Consider the following 16,155-nt stretch of genomic DNA (forward strand, 5'->3'; position numbering starts at 1 on the left):
TCCAACCAAATCACTCCTCGTACTGGTTCCTAATCTAGATCTGGTTTATTGCTTTTGCATAACAAAGCTGAAGAGCTGGAGCTGGTATGGTACCTTAATATTAATTATACCTTCAATCTCATTCATAGACTGTATATAAAAGATGAAGGTACACACACTGATGCTACTCGTTGCTTCGTGAAGCATTTTTTGACACTTTAGTTTTAGAGTTTTTGTGCGGTGCACTCCGATGAACTTTGCCCGTTTTTCAAAGCACTCATGCACTGGCGTCACTGTTCAGTCCTGGAAGCTGCAGTTTATGGCCCCAATTACATTTGAGCCAGTTAGAGAAGCCTTACATGAGTCACCCTCCTTGACAAACGGGATTTTCAAACTGAGCAAAAAAAACCTGATTTGCTGGCTAACTACAATCTTTCAAGTAACATTTCCGATGAGAGAATCTGGTTAATTAAAGAATCTGTGCAGGTAAGGACGTCTTTACGTAGGAGGTATATTAAAATGACTCCTCTGGCATACTCTGGAATGAGAGAATTACATTTAAGGGAATGGCATTGCACGTTATGTGATTTTTAAACAAGGTTTTCCTCTGTCCAAACCTCACGACTGCACTAAAAGTCATGTTTTTCAGCTTAGTTTTGGTTCATGGAAACTGTCTGAAATTGAGCATTCAGGGACAGCCCTGTCTACTCTGTGCTGCTATTCATTCAGTTTTTTTTTCTTCTTTTTTCCGTGTTGTGAAAACTGTTCTAGATATGTTGGGTGTTTTTAGGCTGATGTGTGATGAATTTAATAAACACCGGTCGAGTCAACCAGATGATCCCGTGACACAAATTAGCATTTTGGTAGGCAGAGTATCATTCCCATACTCTGCGTCCCATACTCTCACACGACGAACTTTGTTTAGGCTAGGTGCAACATTCCTCAGGATCCCTTCATTTCAGCATTTCCTTGTGTCTCCCCCTATAGCTTCTGTTATGCTTCCTTCGTCTTAAACAAATGTATGCAAGGCGTAACTCTGTGGGCAAACTGTGAAAGCTCCACAGCTCATGTAAATGGTGGAATCTCCTAGCAAATGTTGGATAACCCTCTGTTTTGTTTTGCTTTTCTTGGAGACACTAAACAACTCTCTCTAAGTCTCTCCCTGTGTGAATTTCTCTTCTAATACCATACACTTCTGCTTCCCCACCCTCTTCTTTTTGCCCCTCTGTCTGTGTGTATACAGGCTAGTGGCCAAGCCCTGTGCCCACATACTTCAGATTCAGGCGGGAGTGCCTCGGCAAGCTCAGCCCAATGCTATCCTGGAGAGGCTGTATCAGTCCAAAGCGGTACATAAAGCCCGTGTTTGTTCTGTAGTCTATTACACGTCCCTGTACACACTGCAGCAGCAACATGATGTTATTGCACTGGAACACACCGCCACAGTCATAATGATATGTTCAGTCAATACCTATTGTCATGTGACAGGCATACCTATTGGTTTTGTGGTTTTACAAGGAGTGGAGAGTTATTTTATGTTTGTCCTCTTTAGAGTCCAGATGAAAGGCAACTGGAAGGACTCTCCAAGCAGCTGGACTGGGATGTACGGAAAATACAGAGATGGTTTCGCGTCCGTCGGAACCAGGACAGGCCCAGCACACAGAAAAAGTTCTGTGAGAGCATGTACGTAGGTTTCTACAGGGGTTTCTGCTTTGTAATGTACAAACAATTGAGGGGATTTAACAGCGCTAGCCCATGCACGTGCATATAAGCTCCTGTCATATAAATTGTTTTGAAATGCTGCGCAGGCATCCACGGTCCCCAGAGAATTAATCCAATGTGCCTGTCAGCATCTGCTTGAGGACTTAGCTTAATACTTTGCAGACAGTAGTTGTTCACAAGAATTTTCTAGATGGGTTGCCATAATATTTAGTGAAAATATCTCTTAAAAATGTATTTTAACCATCTTGGTGATCACTTTTGATACACTCATCAAGTAAAAATGTAAATAGGCCAAGTATTTTGGTTTTGAAACCTTACAGATGCCAGTCTAAGTGCTACTTAGTAAATGTTAAAATGATCACTGGGAGTGTGCTTATGTATGTAAGTGCCTCCGGTGTATGCTAAATTCGTCTTTCTATTCTTCTCTTTCCTTTCAGGTGGCGTTTCACTTTTTACCTGGCGATTTTTATTTATGGCATCAACCATCTGTGGTCGGTAAGTTTAAAATTTACTTTTTTCCCTCTGCAATACTATTACGGTTCACGGAAGCGGTTCTTATTGTTGGCTCGTAATAGGTGAACCTGCAACAGTATAATGCATGTTTTTGTAATCTGTTTCCTTCAGACATCGTGGATGTGGGATACCAGAGAGTGTTGGCAGAACTACCCTTTTCAGGTTAATATTTTTTTCTGCTTACGCATTATATTTGATTACTTTTATTATAAGGAGACTCTGTTTACTAGAGCTGGGCGATAGAACGATAACGATATGTATCGCGATATAACTTTTACTCGATAGAGAAATTAAGACCTCGCCGCTCTTGTCCTCTTAAAAAAAAAAAAAAAAAAAAAGGTCAGCCAATCCAAATTAAGCAGCGCAGAGCCGAACCAATCACAGCCGCAGCGTCACGTCGCGTGACTTGTTACGTACAGCACAAGTGCCAAGCCGCACGTGTGTTTGTTTGGGAAACAGCCAGCGGGTAATGGAGCCAGCGCGTAATGGAGGAAATGAGTGTGCCGACTAGAAAAATCAACCGAGCGTGACCGAAGAGAAAACAGATGATGGTTCCAATGCCGGAGAGATTGTCGAACGGAAGAGCCATAGAAGTTCCGTAGTGTGAAGGTATTTCGGCTATTTCAAGTCTGACAAAAACAGAGTAGCCTGCACTGTAAATGTGCCGAAAGCAAGTCACACTGTGCGCCACGTTATTGTTTCGGTGAAATGAATTTCTACAATACTGTTACTGTTAATTCTACTCTCTGCAGTGTTTAAATGCTTACATATACACACAGTTACTGTCCCTCCACACATACGACTCTGTTCTGCTTCTATGCCCCAGCTTTGTTTACTTTTTCCCACCGAGGCTTCTAGACTTCTGATTGGCCGACATTTCTGCACGGTTAGGAATCTAGCGCCACCTGCTGCTTTGGCATGTTCATAGCAGCGTTTTCCTTCATTTCTGCCTTTATGTGTGGACGGGATTATTTTTTAAAACGAAAACGGAAAATCTCCGTTTTCAAAAATACCCGTGTACGTGTGGACGTAGCCTCAGTCTCTGACTGGAAGCGCTAATTCGTCATTCGGCTTTTGTCAGACTAAAGTAACTGTTAAAACTGTTTGAAAAGCTCAGCTATACAACAAGGAGAGATTGAGAATTTCCTTTTAGTTCTCAGTTTATTTGATATTGACAAAGGTTAGTCAGTTTTGTCTGTTCTTCTGTAAAACAAACTAAGATTTATTTTTAGAATTAATATTTTGTTTCTAAGTGGAATTGACAATTTAGTCTGTTTCGTTTGTTCTATTTTGAAACTTAAACGCTTTAGCGGCTGCCTTTTGTGTAGTTTGCAATATTTGCCTTTATTTATCTGAAAAAGTCTCATGTTCCTTAAGTACATCTACCCTGTTGAACTTATTATGGGAAATAAATATTTAAATAAAAACAAGCTGCTGATTATTTCACATTTTACTTGTGAGCAACGGCACATTTAAATCTTACAAATATAGTTATTTGGCTTATATCGTGATAGATATCGTTATCGCCTGAAATGAAAAAAACATATCGTGATATGAAAAAATCTTATATCGCCCAGCTCTACTGTTTACCACCATAATGTTAACAGGTCAGTTGGTATTGCTACATATTTATCAAAGGTGTGTTTCTTTCACTCTCTCCCAAAGCCACTGAGTCCTGAACAGCACAGCTACTATCTTGTAGAGCTGGCTTTTTATTGGTCTCTGATGTTTTCCCAGTTCATAGACATTAAAAGAAAGGTGAGTCCAACAACAACCGGCCTAACTAACTATTAATTGCCTCAATAAATGCACATTGCCTTTTGTATCAAAGCCAAATCCTTTTTTTTTTTTCTTCTTAAAGGAAGCGTGTAGGATTGTATCTTGATTATGTGCTCTGGCTAAAAGGGCAATAAAGTATACATTCAAAAATAAGTAGATCACATGGAAATTGGCTTGTTTTTCATGTGTTTGGGCAGGCCACCATTTGATCTTGTTTTAAACTGTGTCTACAGATGTAAACGCTTGAACACAACCACAAAGAAAATTACAGCCTATTTCAAATCTGCCTGCAACATTTCAGGGAGCTTCATTTTTCTTCCTGACTGTGGGCCGTTCCATAACCCTCTATTTCTTCTTTGTAAACTACCCATTTGATGCATTTGTGTGCTGAGGATCCTTTTGCCCTGTAAAAGGGCACCTTACAGGTCCACCTCAGCTCGTGGGCATTTCCATTTTCTTTAAGCACAATAGGATGCAGAATTTAAAGAGCAATTAATAACTGCAAAGCTGTAGTACTATAATACTTCCAGTGCCACGCTTTAGATTTGGGATGAGCTTCATATGCTAAAAGCTGTTTTTATTCCGTGCCACTTGTAAAGGATTTTCCTTACAGGTGATTGCTTTATGCCAAATGATTTGGAGCTCTTCCTTTGTCAGACTTGAAGGAATCCAGCCTTTGTAGTGAAAACTTTTTAAGAACGCTTTTTAGATCATGGCATGGTAAGACCGCACACTAAAAGTGAATAATTAAAGAACACAAGATTCTAGATGTCAAAGGTTTAAATAAGAGGTTTAAATAAGAGATTCCTCCTGTTACCACCTAAGCAGGTTCTAATCAACAAATCTGGAACATGTGTTCCCACTTTATGGATTTAAAGTGGTAAATGTAGTTGTGTGGCATTGCTAAATTTTGAAATTGGTTGCAGTTGCAGGTTAGGGATAACAGTTATATTAGACAAAGGATATTAAAAATGGAGCTGCCAGGGAATAGAAATAGGGAGCGATCACAGAGAAGGCTTATGAATGTAGAGAAGGAGAGGGTTGGTGTGACAGGCGGTACAAAGGAAAGGGCAAGACGGGAAAGGATGAGAGATGATCCACTGTAGTGACTGACAGAAGAAGAAGAAATAATTGGATTAGGCATGGTGCCTCAAAGCAATATGGTTCTGGGCTTGGACCTTGCTAGCCAGTTAGGGCCTTTATGTGTGGAGTTTGCAGGCACAGAGAACACATGCATGGATTTACAATACTGTACGTACACGATTTCCTTCCACTGTCCAAAGACATGCTTGGTTGTATGAATAGCTGGAGTGTGTTAAATAGATGAATGGTTTATTTAATTTGTTTTTGTTCAAAATAAAGTACAAAAATGAGCTACATCAGTGAGGTTGGTATCAGACAAACACAAATTTGTGACAGTCTAAACAAATGTTTTAAGCCTGATAGGGAGTAGGTGGAAGTTTAACATCTATCGTTATGTAAAAACAAACTAAAAATGACAAACTGAACTTTATAGACTCTGCATATATTCTCATTAGCTACAGATGTGTGCACATAACACTAAAAATGGACAATAGTAATGCCTACATGAGCAGAGTGAGAACTCAACAGAAAAGCTAAACAACTTGAATTACAAGCTAATTCATCCTCAGATTCACATAGTGATTTGCTTTTACACCATCGTGTGAACTCATGTTTCACTTCTGATTCTCTGCACTGTTTAAAAGTGGGCCAAATGTTGGCTTTTTGAACCATCAGTTTCATCAAAACTTCAGGTTCAAATACACATGACTGTTCAAATACATGTAACTCTACGCCCTACGCTGCCATTCCAGTATTTTCACTTTGTATGATAAACTGCATTCTTGCGTCCAAGATGGCGCTGGAGTGACGGCAGCCTGGAGTGACGGCAGCCTGGAGTGACGGCAGCCTTTCCAAGTAGCTCTGCAACACCGCACCTTTTTTCTTAACTTTAACTTTTTTAGACTAGGTTTTTCAAAGTTTTTTTCACCTTCCTCTACTTATACCTCTTAGATATAGCGATACAAGATGGATAATGCACTTTTCAAAACTTCTGGAACCAGCTCCTTCATTTATTCGAGAGCGGAGCTGCTGGCACTAAAAACAAAGGGACAGACCGGCATGCGACACAACATCCCGGCCGAGCTAAAGAGGAGCTACAGAGGCTGCAAAGCTGGAGCGAGGAGAGCGGATCACCGGAGGCGATTCAAACCATCAATCCCGACAGTGATCATGGGCAACGTGAACTCGTTACAGAATAAGATTGACGAACTGTGCGCTCTGAACAACCACAGACTATACCGTGAGTGCAGCTTGTTTATCTTCACGGAGACGTGGCTAACCGAGCTAACGCCGCAGGCTAACGTAGACCTATGCGGTTTCACATCTGTGAGAGCCGATAGGGACACGCAGGCCAGCGGAAAAAGCAGAGGTGGGGGACTCATTGTCTACGTTAACAACAGATACTGTAACCCTGGACACGTCTCCGTTAAAGTTTCGGTATGCCGTCCGGACCTGGAGCTGCTAGCTGTTAGCTTGCGGCCATATTATCTACCTCGGGAGTTCAGTCATGTGATCTGTGTGTGTGTTTACATCCCTCCGAGGGCCGACGCAACAGCTGCCTGTGAGAAAATACACACAGTCACAGCAAGACTTCAGACACAAAACCCCGAGGCTTTCATTATTATATCTGGAGACTTTAACCATGCCACACTGGATTCTACTCTGGCTGCTTTTCACCAGTTTGTGAATTGTCCCACAAGGAGCAACAGGACAATTGACCTACTGTATGCTAATGTGAGAGATGCATACAGAGCCACCCCCCTCCCCCCACTAGGGAAGTCAGACCACAACCTGGTTTACCTACAGCCACAATACACACCCCTCGTCCAAAGGCAGCCTGTCACAACGCGCTCCATCTGGAGATGGACCCCAGAAAAGGAGGATGCTCTGAGAGACTGCTATGACACCACAGACTGGGATGTGCTCCTGAGCCCACATGGTGAGGACATAGAGGGGGCGACACACTGTCTTACAGACTACCTCAACTTTTGTGTGGACACAGTCGCCCCTGCTAAGACGGTACGGTGTTATCCTAATAACAAACCGTGGGTAACACAGGAAGTCAAAGCTGTCCTCAACATGAAGAAGAAGGCTTTCAGGAGCAAAGTGAAGGAGGAGATGAAAGCAGCACAGCGGGAGGTGAAACGCTGCCTGAGGGAAGCAAAGGACACCTACAGGAGGAAGGTGGAGCAGAAGTTGGAGAGGAACAATATGAGGGAGGTCTGGAATGGTGTGAAAACCATCACAGGCCACAACACCAAGAAAAGCACAGTGGGGGGGACTGTGGAGAAGGCAAACGAACTCAACAACTTCTTCAACAGGTTTGACCAGCCCACAACCCCCCCACCCTCACCCTCACCTTCACTACAGAGTCCTCTCCCCACTCTCCTGCCTCCCTCGCTTCCCCCCCTTCCTGACACCATGACACCCCCCTCCTCCAATCCCTCTCTCAGCAGCAAGACATCTCCCCCCCTCCCCTCCTCCCAAACATCTCCCAGTGTCACAGTGGATCAGGTCAGGAGGCAACTGAGGAAGCTTCGCCCCAGAAAGGCAGCAGGCCCAGACAAGGTGTGTCCTAGGATGCTTAAGGCGTGTGCTGCTGAACTTGGGGAGCCGCTACAACGAGTCTTCAACCTCAGTCTGCGACTGGGGAGAGTGCCCGCCCTATGGAAGACATCCTGCATCGTCCCGGTCCCCAAAAAGAACCGGCCCAATGAGCTGAATGACTTCCGACCGGTGGCACTGACGTCACATCTTATGAAGACTCTAGAGCGGCTCTTCCTCAACCTCCTCCGACCACAGGTACAACATGCCCAGGACCCACTACAGTTTGCATACAAGGCGGGTGTCGGAGTGGAGGATGCCATCCTGTACCTCCTACACAGAGCCCACTCACACCTGGATGGGGGAAAAGGCACGGTCAGGATCCTGTTTCTTGACTTTTCCAGTGCCTTTAATACCATCCGGCCCTGTATGCTTCAAGAAAAACTGAACAGGATGGAGGTGGACCCCTGCCTGGTGGCTTGGATCTCCGACTACCTCACCGACAGACCACAGTACGTCAGGCTGAAGGACATCACGTCTGACACAGTGGTCAGCAGCACAGGAGCACCACAGGGAACTGTGCTGTCCCCTCTTCTCTTCACCCTGTACACCTCTGACTTCTGCTACAACTCTGAATTATGCCATATTCAGAAGTTTGCAGATGACACGGCCATCATGGGGTGTATCTGGGATGATCAAGAAGAGGAGTACAGAAGTCTGGTGAGGAACTTTGTCGCATGGAGTCACACAAACCACCTGCAACTCAACACCTCAAAGACTAAGGAACTGGTTGTGGACTTCGGGAGGTCCAGAGAAGGTCCACTGCCAGTTCAGATAGAGGGGGTGGAGGTGGTCAACAAGTACAAGTACCTCGGGCTGTGGGTGGAAAATAAACTGGACTGGTCATGCAACACAGAGCACCTGTATAAAAAAGCCCAAAGCCGACTGTACTTCCTCAGGAGGCTGAGGTCTTTTAACATCTGCAGGAAGCTCCTGAGGATGTTTTACCAGTCAGTGGTTGCTGGAGTACTTTTCTATGCTGTGGTGTGCTGGGGGAGCAGCACAGCAAAGAGGGACTCATCCAGGCTGGAGAAACTGATCAGGAGGGCTAGCTCTGTGGTCGGCATGAAGCTGGACACTCTGGTGACAGTGGCAGAGAAAAGGACATTAAAGAAACTGATGGACATTATGGACAATGCTGGGCATCCTCTGCACACGGCCATAAACAATCAGAAGAGTCTGTTCAGTGACAGGTTGCTTCTCCCCAAGACAAGAACTAACAGACTTAAAAACTCCTTTGTCCCACACGCCATCAGACTGTTTAACTCCTCTCTGGAGGGGAGAGGGAGGGGAAACAGGAGGACAAAGGAGGGGGGAACAACTAAGCTGCAGTGCCTCTGCACCTCACTGTACAATACCTTGTGCAATACTTTTTGTAAATAGTCAACAGTGCAATAGACTCAATACTTGAAATGTGCAATTCACTTGTATTTTTATTTTTTATTCCTATTTATTCTATTTGTCTCTGTATTTATATGTGTGTGTGTGTGTGTGTGTGTGTATATGTATATATATGTATATGTGTGTGTGTGTGTATATATATATGTATATGTGTGTGTGTGTGTGTATATGTGTATATATATATATATATATATATATATATATAAATATATAATATATATAAAAAAAAGTTCTGTAACTAACTTCGGTCGTTGCTGTGCTTTTTTTTGGAAGTCGAATTTCCCAGAGGAACCCACCCGAGGGATTAATAAAGTTCTATCTTATCTCTTATCTTATCAAGTTAATATGCTATTATTTAATGTGCCAGTAACATGAACGTCTTCTCTACCTCATTACCTTTCTTTTGTTACCTACATTTGTTTTTCTGATGGCAGGATTTCGTGATTATGCTTGTCCACCATCTGGCTACCATACTTCTCATCACTTTCTCCTATGGTAACAACATGATAAGAGCTGGCAGTATGGTCATGTGTGTGCATGATGCATCTGACATCTTCCTCGAGGTAAAGTAAATCTTTTAGATTTTTAGATGTTAGACATGATCCTGGTAAAGAGGGCTCTTGGCTTAACTCAGCAAGGCTGCCCGTGTAGGTATCCAACATGTATGTAAACACAGCTAGGAACACAGAAGCTGTGATGTGAGATACTTGTACTACCAGTTTTACAGAGAAACAACGCATTGACATTACAGTAACAGTGTGACACTGGTGTATATTACAACAGTGGGTTTTATTCTTATCATTCTTATTGTTGTTGTTATTATTATTGTTATTGTTATTATTATTAATCCCTAATGTATTATTTATTCCTAAGGCAGCCAAGATGGCAAACTATGCCAAGTACCAGAGGCTATGTGATGGCCTCTTTGTCTTCTTCAGCATAAGCTTTTTCATCTGTCGACTTGTCATCTTTCCCTTCTGGTGAGGAAAAACAAGAGCTTTCTTCCTTATATTTATTGTAAAACTCTTGTTATCTTCTCACCTGTTTATTACTATTTTCTTAACTGTTATATACAGATACATCTGCTAAAAATCTGCATGTTTTTGTTGTAGGATTATTCACAGTGTTCTGGTTGAGAGCTGGGAGATTGCCGGGCCTTATCGGGCCTGGTGGCTGTTGAATGGGTTGCTGCTGGTCCTGCAGTGCCTTCACATTATCTGGTTCTACCTCATCATGGGCATTGCCATCAAAGCCATTTTCAGGGGAAAGGTTAGTTTTGGGATCGGTTGTGGAAATTGATTTTCACATTTAACCAAGGCAGCTGGGTTTCCCTCCCCTCTTGTATCCTGTCACATTTTGTCAATTTCAGTATATGATACTAAGGCTAAACTGTGCTATTGTTTGTAATACAGCCACATTTAATCTAGCACCAAGATCCCTCAGTATCTCAGTTTTTCTATCATGCTAATCAGATAACATTAGCAATGATGTGACCATGGTAAACATTACTCGCTTAACATCAGCTCAAATTCATTAGGGTACTTATAGTCTCACATTGGAGCTAGCATAAGGTTCAGTTTTTAAGCCATGATTCATAACTAGTAGTTAAACTAATACTTCTTTTACAGGTGGCGAAAGACGATCGAAGTGACGTAGAGAGCAGCTCAGAAGAGGAGATTTGTAGCAGTACAGACCCAAGCCGGAACCAAACCCTCAAGGGAAACAGTCGCACCAGTAACCTTAATGGAGAAGCTCATGACCACTGAGTACCAAAGAGGGGATATTTTATTTCAAGTGTGGCCTTCATTCACCAGCGTGCCTGTGAAACCCACCGTGTCACTGTGACCTTCTGAGAAGAACTGTTGCCCACTCAGAAAAATGTGTTTTTCAAACAGAGGGAGGACCTGAACAGAGGAACTCCAGTTTTGGCATACAGACTTTTATAGTGTGAAGTTTACATCTGCTGTTGCTTACAGGAGTGGACAGCAACGTGTGTTTGTGTGTGTGTGTGTTCTTAAAGTTACACTAAACAGCACCAAATGGATGACTGCTCACACGGCTACTGCTGCATATGTACATGTCAATAATTTCTATTTTGAAACTTGGTAAAATGTTTGACTAATGAAAGAAGAAATCACGTCATTTGCCTTACTGAGTTAGGCTTTAGAATACAATTCCAAATGCCAAAGATGTCCTGATTCAAAAAAACCAAAGATTTCGTAATAAAACATTTGCATCAAATCCAGTGGTGATTTTCTTTCATTCTTTATACTGTAATGAGTGTAGAACGAAAACTACTGTCTTGACTGTGAAAACTGTCTTCACACATTGCCTTATTTCATATGATGAAAGCATAACCATAATAATTTAAATATATTTTATTGGAAGAGTAAATGGTAGGAACATTTTGGAACTGTTGGGATTCATCGTATAAACATGCGTACGCGTTACAACCTTCCTGTCCTCACTGCTGTAGCAAGCAAAAATCTCCATGAGTAACATTTATAATAATCAACAATAATACTTAGAAAACAAAACTTAAAGTAATTTTTAAGCAATCTGAGTCAAGCTTCTTCAGTATATTATTTTCGTGCACTTCTCCAACATCTCAAAAAGGTCTTCGCTGAAATCATTGTACTTCAGGCTGAAAGAGTTAGTAACAACAGCAGTGGTTAGACACTTAATTTTCTTTCGTGTGCACACTCTGGCTTAAGCGTTATTAACTAAAGTGAATCGCGCTTACTTCATCTCCTGCATCCCGTGGCTGTCCTGCATGACTTGAACAAGTGCTGGGATGGAAGCATCGGTCAGTGAGTTGTTTCTCATTTCCAGCTTCTTCAGTGTCTTACTGGCTCTTATTGCAGTGCACAAGTCTTCAACGCAGGCATTGGTCAGCTGGGTCATTTCAACACTACAAAACAAACAGACCAACATTTAAATGTAGTGGACTATAATGTGGTGATTATGATCACATCATTTTTTTCAACTCACTCCAGCTCTTCCAACAGGCAGCTTGGGTGTGCAACAGCATCCCAGAGATGTTTAACCCCTTGGTCTCCTACTTTATTTAAACCCACGCTCAGGGACTTCAGTTGAGAAGTCCCACTTTTCAGCACTGAGCCCAGTTCCTCAAAGACTGGTCGAGTTAACTCACATCGTGTCAAACTGTAGGGTGGGGCAAAGCACACAATAATGCTGTTATCTGAAATTCACTAAATATTTGAGAAAGGTGTTGCTCTGTCACTAAAAAGTTAATACAAATGAGTCTACCCAAGTTTTTCTAAAGGGCAACCAGGCCGTCTCAGGGCTTGGCAGAGCAACAGCGCCCCCTCCTGGCCTAACTCATTCACTGACAGCTCCAGCTCTGATAGAGTACAGTACTCCGACATTAAGGCCTCCTTCAGATGAGAGCAGCATGCGCCTGTCAGCTGGCACGTATAGAGACTAAAAGAAAAGTTAAAAGGCAGAAAAATATGTAGTGGTGTGATTTTTGTGTTCTTATATTTTACTTTTTTTTTTTTTTTAAATCTACAGATGCAGTTTTATTTAAACAGTCTTACTTGAGGCTCTGTAGTTTACAGAGTGGATGTTGCAGGGATACGCACAAAGCCTCCACTCCGCTGTCATCCATCGTGTTTCGTGCCAGTATCACTTTTTTCAGCTCTGATTGTCCAGAACGCAAAGCTGCAGAAAAAACCTTCATGGACGCTTCAGTCAGATCACATCTGTCAAGCCTTTCAATAAACAATAATTATGTGTGTATGTCAGTGATTTAAATAAAAGCAGACAGGATACAAAAGTTTTAATGAAAACTACACTATTGAAGTACATACTTGAGTTCTTGAAGTTTGCAGTGAGGGCTATGCAGTGCGTCGCACAGTTTTGCAAATCCCTGGTCCTCAATCTTATTGAATGACATTACTAACAAGCATAGCTGAGAGGTGCCTGAGGTCAGCACAGAAACCAGGTCTTCACAGCTTTCCTCTGTCAGATTGCAACTTTGAAGACTAAAACCCAAAGCAGGTAAATCATTCTTCCAATTTTAAAAACAAAGATTGCTTAAAAAAAAAGGGCAATTCTTACCATAATTCTTGTATCTTGCAGTCTCTGAGTCCAGTGCAGAGGATTTTGAACTTTTCGTCACCAAGGCGGGAGTAAGAGAGATCCAGCTCCGTGGTAATTCCTCTGTTGAGAGCTGAAGCGAGATGAGGAACAGCCCCAGTACTCAAAAAGCTTCTTTGCAAGCTGGTGGGTGGACAGCACAGTTTAAAGCAACAATCAATGCACTTTGAACATATGAATCAAATGATGTCAATTTTATCTAAACCTGTCTTACACTATCTTGAGTGATAGACTCATAGCTGGAGCCAGGACTTCTGCCATCTCTTCTGTTAGATTCTTTGTATTGTACAGATTCAACGACTTCGTCCCACCAAGGCATGTAACCACATAACTCCAAGGTACACAGTCTTGAAGGGTCAGGCTGCCATAGCTGAGGCCTATTCGTGCTGAGGAGTTGATGATCTCCTTAACCAAGCTCTCATTTTGAGCTTGATGAAGCAGGCGGAAGCATCTATAGTGCTCGTCTGCATTATATCCCTGCAGTGATTCCTCTGAGCTGCTTTTAAACCACTGCTTGAAATCTTTGACCCGATCAGGGTTGAACTCTCCCAGGAAGTTCTCCAGTGGTCTGCGCTGAGTTGGTTCAGAAAGCCCTGAAAGGAAAACATCTAGAAACTTTGTACCATCTTCGTGCTTCTTCAGCATCTTCTCAGCACTCGTATACGTCATCTTGCCCAAAAAGAAAGACAATGCCAGGATGAACTCCTGGATCAGCTGCGAGTGGAACGAGAGCACACATGTATCAGACTCCATTTCACCATCTATTCGCAGGAAAGTATCAACTGAGGTGAGAAACTGTTGAAAGCCAAAGGAATACATTTGCGCTTTGGTGCAGCTCAAATGCTGCTCAACAGAGCAATGAGAAGCCATCCTGCCGAGGGCCAACACCAGCTCTGTGCCCTCTGCTTGACTCAGCGAGAGCGTCTGGATCAAGCCAACCAGGATATCTACAAACAGCTGAGATAAAGTCTCGGGAAGTTTTCCTCCAGAATCAATAAGAGGCTTGTAAACAGAGCAAACTGTCCAACAAAATCTTGGAGATGTACAGAAATCATAAAAGCCCAGAGACCTCTCCATGTGCATAAGTGCTTTGTTGGCAGCAGCAGCATCTGTAAAGAAGCAGTTTCCGAAAGCTTTTCTTTGGGGCTTCAGAAACCCTAACACTTTCACCTGAGAACCGCTAAGAAACTTCAGATTCGCCGTTGGCCTGGTGGCCAACACAACTGCAGCTCCTTTCAGCAGAGATCTGTGAAGCAGACTGGCCACTAAACAGTCCACTGAAACTGCCTGGGTCGGGTGAGAGCAGAGGGTGAGCACAGAGGGGTCCAGGCTGTACTTACACTCATTCAGACCATCAAAAACAACCAGCACATCCTCGGGCTTCTGCAGAACCAGATGCATGGACTGAGGAGGGAAATAGTGGTGACAGCGTTGGATTAAGGTTTCTAAAGAGAGTGCATCTTCACAAGCATTTAAGTCCTTGAAACGGAAATGGAAGACATATTCAAAGTTCTGTAGATGTACACCCTTTGCCCAGTCCACAACGAGCTTCTCCACAGTAGTGGTTTTACCTGATCCTTCTGAGCCTATCAGGATAACAGTTTTATTCTCACCACTCAGGGCTGTGTGGATGGCTTGATCCACGGTGGGCAAGTTTTCCTCTCTCACTTCGCCTTCTGCAGAGAGTGGGGATATGTACTTATTGTCGTTTATGACTCTGAAAGGCAGGTCTCCACCAAGGAGCGTAGGAGTGCCCTTTGACTTCAGGATATGAATTAGCACGGAGTCTTTGTCCATTGCGTTAATCTCTGTATGTATAAACCAGAAGACAGAATTAAACAATTTGGTTAAAGCGTGCAAGAACAGGCAACATATCATCCGTGTCCACTAATAATTTCCAGTGTGTTAAACTACTTACCAGCTGTGACAACTCAGCTCACGTGTTTACAGAAAAGTACAATAAACACAACTAGAAATAGTTGCCTTGGATACGGTGCTTTTGGAAAACAAACCAAAACACACGAGCGCAGTGGCTCTTCTGTGGTATACTGGTAGAAAAAAAAAAGGAAAGAAGAAGTCACACCCTAACTAATCCCTCAAGCCAGTCCTCTTACGTTGTTTTGGGTTGTATATACGAGACATTACGGTAAGAGAAACTGAGACGCGATTTCAAAATAAATACATTTTAACAATAATTTTAAATAAATACATTTTTAAATATAACAAATTTACTACTATATTAATTCTTAATTATACAAACATTTAAAAATGAAGATTTCTAAAGACTTGTAAAGCCGTAACAAGTAAACTCGATGTTTCCAAATACTAATTTCTCTTTATGAACCGTACACCCTCACGGTGTAAATCAGTGTCAAGTTAAGAACTTTTATTACTTTCTTTGGAATCACATTCACCGGAAGATTGCTTTTATTTTGAAATCATATCTCGGGTTCTCTTACCGTAATACCCAGTATAAAAAATAACGCAAAATAACAGGAGGGCTGCCATGATCGCAGTTAAATAGCGGTTAGCTGAAAGTAGGAAGAGCGCTGTGGGATTTCAAAATGCATCTGTGTCTTACAGATGGCAGAGCTTGACCAACTCTTCAAAACATTTACCTACTTGTGTTTTTTAGTTTACCGTATGTATTTTGTGCTGCTTAATAGCTAATGTATGTTTACTTTTAAAAAACAAAGGTTTTCCCCTCTTTATTTTTGTTAGCATGCTTTTCAAATTCACATATCAAAACAAAACCTACATATGTTTGGAAAAAAATATATAAATATACAATATAGTATTATGGGTGTTAGAATTACACTGGTGTGTATGGGTGTGTGTGCTTGAGCTTCAGTGCATTAACTGATGGGTGGACAGTCAACTCCAGGATTTTCTGATAGAGAGCAGAATTCAAATTTCCAATTAGCCATCAAGGTCCTGAAGTTCAAGTTTGCTTCA

At 42.3% G+C, this 16,155-nt stretch overlaps 2 protein-coding genes across 2 annotated transcripts in view; one reads left to right on the forward strand and one right to left on the reverse strand.

Annotated features, from left to right (window-relative positions):
* Positions 1–11,323, forward strand: part of LOC308406726 (ceramide synthase 5-like) — a 12,284-nt gene extending 961 nt beyond the window's left edge. Inside the window, exons 2-10 of the mRNA XM_080897910.1 lie at positions 1,223–1,325; positions 1,529–1,659; positions 2,136–2,193; positions 2,323–2,373; positions 3,877–3,969; positions 9,513–9,641; positions 9,952–10,058; positions 10,191–10,347; positions 10,707–11,323. Of these exons, the coding sequence (XP_080754036.1) occupies positions 1,223–1,325; positions 1,529–1,659; positions 2,136–2,193; positions 2,323–2,373; positions 3,877–3,969; positions 9,513–9,641; positions 9,952–10,058; positions 10,191–10,347; positions 10,707–10,844 (967 nt within the window). The 3' untranslated portion in view covers positions 10,845–11,323. The remainder of the gene's footprint in view (positions 1–1,222; positions 1,326–1,528; positions 1,660–2,135; positions 2,194–2,322; positions 2,374–3,876; positions 3,970–9,512; positions 9,642–9,951; positions 10,059–10,190; positions 10,348–10,706) is intronic.
* Positions 11,324–11,438: 115 nt separating this feature from the next.
* Positions 11,439–15,307, reverse strand: LOC308406723 (NACHT, LRR and PYD domains-containing protein 12). Its single transcript, XM_080897904.1, has 9 exons — positions 15,119–15,307; positions 13,415–15,008; positions 13,162–13,323; positions 12,912–13,085; positions 12,639–12,812; positions 12,349–12,522; positions 12,070–12,243; positions 11,822–11,989; positions 11,439–11,722 (listed from the first exon to the last, which is right to left on the reverse strand). Exons 2-9 carry the CDS (start codon positions 14,995–14,997, stop codon positions 11,653–11,655), a joined length of 2,679 nt encoding a protein of 892 aa, XP_080754030.1. The 5' UTR covers positions 14,998–15,008; positions 15,119–15,307; the 3' UTR covers positions 11,439–11,652.
* Positions 15,308–16,155: the final 848 nt, after the last annotated feature.

Source organism: Rhamphochromis sp. 'chilingali' (assembly GCF_963969265.1).
Source record: "Rhamphochromis sp. 'chilingali' genome assembly, chromosome: 12".
Taxonomy (NCBI): Eukaryota; Metazoa; Chordata; class Actinopteri; order Cichliformes; family Cichlidae; genus Rhamphochromis; species Rhamphochromis sp. 'chilingali'.